General features: G+C 43.2%; 1 protein-coding gene across 1 annotated transcript; it reads right to left on the minus strand.

Annotated features, from left to right (window-relative positions):
* Window positions 1-1,107: 1,107 nt before the first annotated feature.
* Window positions 1,108-4,463, minus strand: LOC109906822 (interleukin-8). Its single transcript, XM_031791905.1, has 4 exons — window positions 4,109-4,463; window positions 3,450-3,573; window positions 3,175-3,258; window positions 1,108-1,852 (listed from the first exon to the last, which is right to left on the minus strand). The coding sequence occupies exons 1-4, from the start codon at window positions 4,170-4,172 to the stop codon at window positions 1,786-1,788; spliced, it is 339 nt and encodes a 112-aa protein (XP_031647765.1). The 5' UTR covers window positions 4,173-4,463; the 3' UTR covers window positions 1,108-1,785.
* Between the last annotated feature and the right edge of the window lie 4,698 nt (window positions 4,464-9,161).

The raw sequence follows: 9,161 nt of genomic DNA on the forward strand, positions 1-9,161 counted from the left end.
TCCAGGTATAAATGGCCAGATCTTGCTGTTGAAATCCGGGGATATGGAGAGAAAAATAGGTCCGGTATGTTCTGGTCTGAGTTGCGTTGTACAAAACTGGCGATAGCTTTTCGAGCTAAAGGATAGCTGATGACCACAAACCATGGTTAGCTGAGTACTAACGTTAGCCAGTAAAGTGGCTAGCTTCTGGCTAGCTTCTGGTTAGCTTCTGGCTAGCTTCTGGTTAGCTTCTGGCTAGCTTCTGGTTAGCTTCTGGCTAGCTTCTATTGTGGATTTCAGATTTGAGGTAAATAATATATATTTTTTTATAAATTGGTGAGGCGGGTTGCAGGAGAGTGTTTTGAAGTTGAGTTTTTGGAAAAGAAAATATATAAAACATGTGAAGAAAGATGTAAATATATATATACACGGGACACGACAAGACTAGGACAAAGGACGTCTGACTCATACCATCTTGGTATAAGATGAGATATGATAGATATGGTGGTGTGGGTTATAGTATGATATGGTGGTATGGTATATACACTGAGTGTTTATATGACATAGACTTCCCAGGTGAATCCCTGTGAAAGCTATGATCCCTTATAACTTATTAAATCCACTTCAGTGTAGATGAAGGGGAGGAGACAGATTTTAAGGGTTGAGACAATTGAGACATGGATTTTGTGTGTGTGCCATTCAGAGGGTGAATGGGTAAGACAAATATTTATGTGCCTTTGAACGGGTTATGGTAGGAGTTGCCAGGCGCACCGCTTTGAGTGTGTCAAGAACTGCAACGCTGCTGGGATTTTCATGCTCAACATTTTGCTGTGTGTATCAAGAATGGTCCACCACCTAAAGGACATCCAGCCAACTTGGGCCAGCATTCAACATGGGTCAGCATTCCTGTGAAATGTTTTGGAAACCTTGTAGAGTCCATGCCCCTGATGAATTGAGTATGTTATGAGGGCAAAAGGGGGTCCAACTCAACATTAAGAATGTGTTCCTAATGTTTTGTACAGTCAGTGTATATATGATATGGTACAGTCTAGTAGAACATGGCATATAGGGTATGAAAGCTGATGATATGTTATGATATGCGTAGAGACAAACTTGGCAAAACAGGTATGCTGTTTAATTAAAAGTTTAATTAAATGAACTACATTTGACCAACAGTACAGCCATAGAGCAGTGCTCAAGGTGTGATATGTATATATCAATCTTTTGGATTAAGTACACATACAACTCATTTTTGAGCAGATTGTTGAGAAAACAAGTAATCTATGTCCCATAAATGTTTGCTTTATTTGAAAAAAGAATACATGACTATAAATATCAAATACAGGTTTTATATCAACAATACTATTACATTATTCCTTCATGTCTATACTGTATAAATATAAAATATAAATACCTACATATAATAAACACATTAAAAGGACAGCCACTTTCTAGGTCAGTGTCCCCATCACTGTCCCGACTCATTGATTGAAGTCTCTTTGGACCAGAGGAAACAGTCCCCCCTACTGGTGCTCCAACACCACTTTTCTAGGGAGTTTTTCCTAGCCACCGTGCTTCTACACCTGCATTGCTTGCTGTTTGGGGTTTTAGGCTGGGTTTCTGTACAGCACTTTGAGATATCAGCTGATGTACGAAGGGCTATATAAATAAATTTGATTTGATTGATTTGATTTGATCTGGTTACGATCACCCATTCAAGACTTGACTGGGGCCAACCCCACTTCAAAGATAAGCCAACAGAGGGGTTGCAGGTTGGCACAGCCTCCAGTGCCAGACAAAGAGTGATCAAGTGCTAGTGGTGGCATGTGTGGAGAGAGTCTCAATGGAACGTTGATTCTGACGCTGTTGATTTCTGTAGGAGAGAAGGTGTGCTGATTAAACCTCTGAGATACATGTTAGAATCCATAAGCTTCATGGCAGACTATATTTATGGCTGACTAGATCCTGTACTCTGTTAAGCTTTATGGAAGAATACATTTTCGTCAGAATAGAGAGTGTACTCTGTTAACTTTCATGGAAGAATACATTTTGGTCAGAATAGAGAGTGTACTCTGTTAACTTTCATGGAAGAATATATTTATGGAAGAATCGATACTGTACCCTACCCTGTGAAGCTTCAAACCATATTTATTTAGAGGAAAATACAGGTAACTGACAAAATAAAGGAAACAACAACATTGTTTTCTCTTAATGGGGCGTTGGGCCACTGCGAGCCAGAACAGCTTCAACGCGCCTTGAGATAAATTCTACAAGTGTCTGGATCTCTATTGGAGGGATGCAACATCGTTATTACACAAGAAATTCCATCATTTGGTGTTTTGTTGATGGTGGTGAAAACACTGTCTCAGGCGCCGCTCCAGAATCTCCCATAAATGTTAAGTTGAGATCTAGTGACTGAGACGGCCATGGCATATAGTTTACATCGTTTTCATGCTCATCAAACCGTTCAGTGACCAGTCGTGCTCTGTGATGGGGGGCATTGTCATCCTATGGGTGAATAACCATGGTAGCCAAAATAACTGGACCTGCCCAGCATTTTTATGCATGACGGGATGTTAATTGTTTAGGAATTGCTCAGGAACCACACCTGTGTGGAAGCACCTGCTTTCAACATTATTTGTATCCCTCATATACTCAAGTGTACCTGTAAATGGCCCATGATCTATATGGCACACATAGATGACATTATCTAACTACGCAAGTCAGTTAAGAACCAATTCTTATTCACAGTGGCGGCTTACACTGGCCAAATCCGGACAATTATGCGTCGCCCTATGGGACTCCCAATCACGGCCGGTTGTGATACAGACTGGAATCGAACCAGGGTGTCTGTAGTGACGCCTCAAGCACTGAGATGCAGTGCCTTAGACCGCTGCACCACTCAGGAGCCCAATATATCAAATGAAATAAAAATGATAAATATATGTACTCCACCATTCAAAAGTTTGTGGTCACTTAGAAATGTCTTTGTTTTTGAAAGAAAAGCACAGTGTAGACAGTACAGTGTAGACATTGTTAATGTTGTAAATGACTATTGTAGCTGGAAACGGATGATTTTGAATGGAATATCTACATAGGCGTACAGAGGTCTATTATCAGCAACCATCACTCCAAATAATAACATCATTCTGACTTCATAAAATAGCCTGTGCAATAAACCATCCATAAACTCACACTTTGATTTGTCTTTCAATCAGTGTTTTGGCAAAATTCCCATTTGGGTCGAGACAGAGCGAACCCCTGGTTTTCAGTGTGACACTGATAGCGAGACAGACAGAGAGAGAGAGAGAGAGAGAGAGAAGGGGGGGGGGGAAATAAAAAGAGTGGGTGGGAGGGAGGGAGGGAGGGAAATGTTTAATTAAATTAATAATTGAAATATATTTGGAAAGCGTTCATCTAATTTTCTTACATTACAGTACAGTACGGCACAGTATGGTATAAAAACTCACATGACTTCTTCCTTAGAGCAGTGTGAGCGAGGACGGTAATAGGTCAGTTTCCTGATTAAACTGATATTCACCCCCCCTGTATGTACTTTAGGACAGCGGCATCGAGGATATTGTATACCTCCCCCTGTAGAGAAAAAACAGAAAGTCAAACAAAACACTTTAGTCTCCCTCTACGTTCATAAACAATCCCTTAATCTAGTTTTAGGCGGGATTCGATCTGAAACCATGTTACAGCGAGCTTGAGATTCAAAGGTAATTTTCAATTTATATTTTTTTCTACTATAAATATGATCTCAGCCAACAAGGTAACATTGCCTTTAAAAGGCGCATTATCGACAATGTTATACAGATTGTATCCCGGACTTAAAGCTTTATTGTAACTGGCAAGAAATTAATAACATAGTTCACACCCATAGTCCACAATTCTATAGTTAGATAAACACTGAGTGTACAAAACAATAAGGACACGTTGCTAATATTGTCTTTTTGCCCTCAGATCAGCCTCAATTGAAAGTGTTCTACAGGGACGCTGGCCTATTTTGACTCCAAAGTTTCCTACGTGTCCTTAATGTTTTGTACACTCAGTATAAGTTCAACGTTCTACTAAATAATACTAATTGTCATCAAAAGTTCTACGGACAGATTTTTAAGCCAGTTACCTTGTATCATGTAGATGACGTCTGAGCACACCAGAAGAACGATAACAGCCATTGCAGTATTCATGATGATCTTGACTCTGTAGACTGTAGTTGCAGGGTGGCTGTTGTATCAGAAGGTAGACCAGTAAGCCAGCTGTAGTTTTCTTCTTTTTCTTCTTCAGTTGCAGTGAATTTCTGAGTTCAACAGTTTTCTTTGCTGAGTTGCTCTTCTCGTCTCCAGTTTAGATTATGTCTGCTGCATCATGGTAAGAGACATCTTATATGGTCTGAGCTCTATGGAAGTGACTCGAGAGACCACATACCAGAGTGGACGGGAAGCACGCCAAGTCTTGCATCTGGTAACATTAGTGTTCACCCACCCACCCGCCTCCCCTCTTCTCCCCTCCCACATAATGCATGTCTGAACAGCAGCCCTTCTCTACCAGAGAATTTCACAAAAAACTCACCACTTTTCATTGTTAGAATCAACTTTTTATGAGACACCTTCCATCCATCCTGTATGGACACTGAACCAGTGACGTGTGTTGAAGTCTGAGGATGGGAAGGCACTTTCTATTGAGCCCCGTCCCGCCTCAGACACTGTGTCAGGTCATGCTAGAACTAAATGCCGAGGAGCTGCCCAGGTGATTTGTCTTGTACCATTTGTGAACTGTACACTCCGACAAGACCAGCCTTAAGTACATGTCATATTTTGAACGGCTCTCGTTTACTGGTGTTGAACTTTTGTGACATTTTTTTGCAGTCCATTAAGTCAAGGAAATGAAGTTCACCAAGGTGGTAAAACCTGGCTCTCATCTGAACATTGATATTGTCCAGTATGTTGTAGTAGATTCACCCCCTCTCTACTCTGATCGGCTGTTTACTACGAGTTTCGTGTTCTGCCATTCCCAGTTCATTGTATTTCGGATCAAATCGCTCATAGAAACTATCCAAGTCTTGTCACTGCCGTTCCAGTAATTTAATTATATTGCTGATACAGGTACGGCAGAAACCAATATCCATCACTTCTGCAGAACATGGAAGAGCGGTTGAATTGAAAATGCCTTCATAGGCCATGAGCAAAAAGAACGGTGGCGGCCTCTAGATGGGTTGCTAACTGTAAAAAAAAAAAATCTGCAAAGGCATGTAATAGTCTAACAAAAATATTTACGAGACATACAACAAATTCAAAGATTTTACTGTTACAGTTCATTATTAGGCCTTAATCTATGGATTTCACATGACTGGGAATACAGATATGCATCAGTTGGTCACAGAAACTGTCACGGTTCCCCCATGTTCTGCTGCTCATTCTATGCACCAGTTCTGGAAGCCCTGATTAGTAAGTGTATATATTTGCCCTCTGTTCAGCATTGTCTTGGTCGGTCATTTTTTAATTTATTTTTATTTATTTCACCTTTATTTAACCAGGTAGGCTAGTTGAGAACAAGTTCTCATTTGCAACTGCGACCTGGCCAAGATAAAGCATAGCAGTGTGAGCAGACAACAAAGAGTTACACATGGAGTAAACAATTAACAAGTCAATAACACAGTAGAAACCAAAGGGGGAGTCTATATACAATGTGTGCAAAAGGCATGAGGAGGTAGGCAAATAATTACAATTTTGCAGATTAACACTGGAGTGATGAATGATCAGATGGTCATGTACAGGTAGATATTGGTGTGCAAAAGAGCAGAAAAGTAAATAAATAAAAACAGTATGGGGATGAGGTAGGTGAAAAAGGGTGGGCTATTTACCAATAGACTATGTACAGCTGCAGCGATCGGTTAGCTGCTCAGATAGCTGATGTTTGAAGTTGGTGAGGGAGATAAAAGTCTCCAACTTCAGCGATTTTTGCAATTCGTTCCAGTCACAGGCAGCAGAGTACTGGAACGAAAGGCGGCCAAATGAGGTGTTGGCTTTAGGGATGATCAGTGAGATACACCTGCTGGAGCGCGTGCTACGGATGGGTGTTGCCATCGTGACCAGTGAGCTGAGATAAGGCGGAGCTTTACCTAGCATGGACTTGTAGATGACCTGGAGCCAGTGGGTCTGGCGACGAATATGTAGCGAGGGCCAGCCGACTAGAGCATACAAGTCGCAGTGGTGGGTGGTATAAGGTGCTTTAGTGACGAAACGGATGGCACTGTGATAGACTGCATCCAGTTTGCTGAGTAGAGTGTTGGAAGCCATTTTGTAGATGACATCGCCGAAGTCGAGGATCGGTAGGATAGTCAGTTTTACTAGGGTAAGCTTGGCGGCGTGAGTGAAGGAGGCTTTGTTGCGGATTAGAAAGCCGACTCTTGATTTGATTTTCGATTGGAGATGTTTGATATGAGTCTGGAAGGAGAGTTTGCAGTCTAGCCAGACACCTAGGTACTTATAGACGTCCACATATTCTAGGTCGGAACCATCCAGGGTGGTGATGCTAGTCGGGCATGCGGGTGCAGGCAGCGACCGGTTGAAAAGCATACATTTGGTTTTACTAGCGTTTAAGAGCAGTTGGAGGCCACGGAAGGAGTGTTGTATGGCATTGAAGCTTGTTTGGAGGTTAGATAGCACAGTGTCCAAAGACGGGCCGAAGGTATATAGAATGGTGTCGTCTGCGTAGAGGTGGATCAGGGAATCGCCCGCAGCAAGAGCAACATCATTGATATACACAGAGAAAAGAGTCGGCCCGAGAATTGAACCCTGTGGCACCCCCATAGAGACTGCCAGAGGACCAGACAGCATGCCCTCCGATTTGACGCACTGAACTCTGTCTGCAAAGTAATTGGTGAACCAGGCAAGGCAGTCATCCGAAAAACCTTATCTGCCGATAAGAATATGGTGATTGACAGAGTCGAAAGCCTTGGCAAGGTCGATGAAGACGGCTGCACAGTACTGTCTTTTATCGATGGCGGTTATGATATCGTTGAGTACCTTGAGTGTGGCTGAGGTGCACCCATGACCGGCTCGGAAACCAGATTGCACAGCGGAGAAGGTGCGGTGGGATTCGAGATGGTCAGTGACCTGTTTGTTGACTTGGCTTTCGAAGACCTTAGATAGGCAGGGCAGGATGGATATAGGTCTGTAACAGTTTGGGTCCAGGGTGTCTCCCCCTTTGAAGAGGGGGATGACTGCGGCAGCTTTCCAATCCTTGGGGATCTCAGACGATATGAAAGAGAGGTTGAACAGGCTGGTAATAGGGGTTGCGACAATGGTGGCAGATAGTTTCAGAAATAGAGGGTCCAGATTGTCAAGCCCAGCTGATTTGTACGGGTCCAGGTTTTGCAGCTCTTTCAGAACATCTGCTATCTGGATTTGGTTAAAGGAGAACCTGGAGAGGCTTGGGCGAGGAGCTGCGGGGGGGGGCGGAGCTGTTGGCCGAGGTTGAAGTAGCCAGGCGGAAGGCATGGCCAGCCGTTGAGAAATGCTTATTGAAGTTTTCGATAATCATGGATTTATCAGTGGTGACCGTGTTACCTAGCCTCAGTGCAGTGGGCAGCTGGGAGGAGGTGCTCTTGTTCTCCATGGACTTCACGGTGTCCCAGAACTTTTTGGAGTTGGAGCTACAGGATGCAAACTTCTGCCTGAAGAAGCTGGCCTTAGCTTTCCTGACTGACTGCGTGTATTGGTTCCGGACTTCCCTGAACAGTTGCATATCACGGGTACTATTCGATGCTATTGCAGTCCGCCACAGGATGTTTTTGTGCTGGTCGAGGGCAGTCAGGTCTGGGGTGAACCAAGGGCTGTATCTGTTCTTAGTTCTGCATTTTTTGAACGGAGCATGCTTATCTAAAATGGTGAGGAAGTTACTTTTAAAGAATGACCAGGCATCCTCAACTGACGGGATGAGGTCAATGTCCTTCCAGGATACCCGGGCCAGGTCGATTAGAAAGGCATTGTTTCCATGTCTGCTGGCCTACTGAGTACCTATGCTTTGTTGTTTCGGCTTTTAAGCTGTCTGTATTGTGCAATTGTTATTACGTGTCCTGTTTATTTATTAGAGGTTTACCTTCACTGATTTATTTAGGTTACATCCCTGTTTTTTTTTTATACGTGTTTGTTTTGTGCTTCGTCCCTGTGCCTTTTCATGGTATGTTGTATTTTTGGGTGAAGTATTAAAACCCCCTACTACGTCTTCCTGCGCCTGTCTCCAATCATTTACACAACGAGACAGATGCCTTAAAAAAATGGGTCTCACAATTAGCCTCAGGATCTCTTCACGGTATCTCTGTGCCTTAATAAAATTTGAGAGTGGCACAGAGGTCTAAGGCACTATATTTCAGTGCTAGCAGCGTCACTACAGACTCTGGTTCGATACCAGGCTGTATCACAACCGGCTGTGATTGGGAGTCCCATAGGGCGGCGCACAATTGGCCCAGTGTCATACGGGTTAGGTGAGCGTTTGGCCGGGGTAGGGCGTCATTGTAAAATAAGAATTTGTTCTTAACTGACTTGCCTAGTTCATAAGGGCACAAGGCGAGACCCAAATGCAGACACAGGAGGCAGATGGTTGAACTCCAATAGTTATTTTATCAAAAGGGGTAGGCAAAAGGCAGGTCGGGGACAGGCGAGAATTCAAACAGTACCAGGCGATTGGCAGGCTCGAGGTCAGAAAAGGCAGAGTGATCAGGCAGGCGGCTTCGACGTCAGGACAGGCAAGGGTAAAAACCAGGAGGGCTAGAGAAAAAACAGACTAGGAAAAATAGGAGCTGGTTGCTTGGCAAACAAGACGAACTGGCACAGAGAGACAGGAAACACTGGGATAAATACACTGGGGACTAAAGGGGAAAAACAGGAGACACCAAGAGGTGGGTGGAGACAATCACCAAGACAGGTGAAACAGATCAGGGCGTGACATAATGAAATAAAGGTTAAATAAACAATTCTGGAGTCATTGAATTTCAGTGTGTTTCAGAGGGAGGAGATGTTGCAACACTGTTCTCTACTTCTAAACACTTATGAATCAGCTGCACAAAGGGTGCTATGTTTTAAATATCCACATTCCACCATGTCGGAAAGAAAAGCCCTGGCATTATTAAATCATGGTTTGTTTAAACACTCCCCAACAACCTAAAATTTAAGTAA

Source organism: Oncorhynchus kisutch, linkage group LG16 (genome assembly GCF_002021735.2).
Source record: "Oncorhynchus kisutch isolate 150728-3 linkage group LG16, Okis_V2, whole genome shotgun sequence".
NCBI classification, from domain to species: Eukaryota; Metazoa; Chordata; class Actinopteri; order Salmoniformes; family Salmonidae; genus Oncorhynchus; species Oncorhynchus kisutch.

What these genes read in the sequence shown, in the direction of transcription:
- LOC109906822 (XM_031791905.1), bottom strand. Translation starts at nt 4,172, where the DNA reads ATGAATACTGCAATGGCTGTTATCGTTCTTCTGGTGTGCTCAGACGTC. An exon ending in TGCTCTAAGGAAGAAGTCAT is followed by an intron (nt 3,259 to 3,449) that starts GTGAGTTTTTAT and finishes TCTCGCTATCAG; the next exon opens with TGTCACACTGAAAACCAGGG. An exon ending in ATTGAAAGACAAATCAAAGT is followed by an intron (nt 1,853 to 3,174) that starts GTGAGTTTATGG and finishes TCTCTCCTACAG; the next exon opens with AAATCAACAGCGTCAGAATC.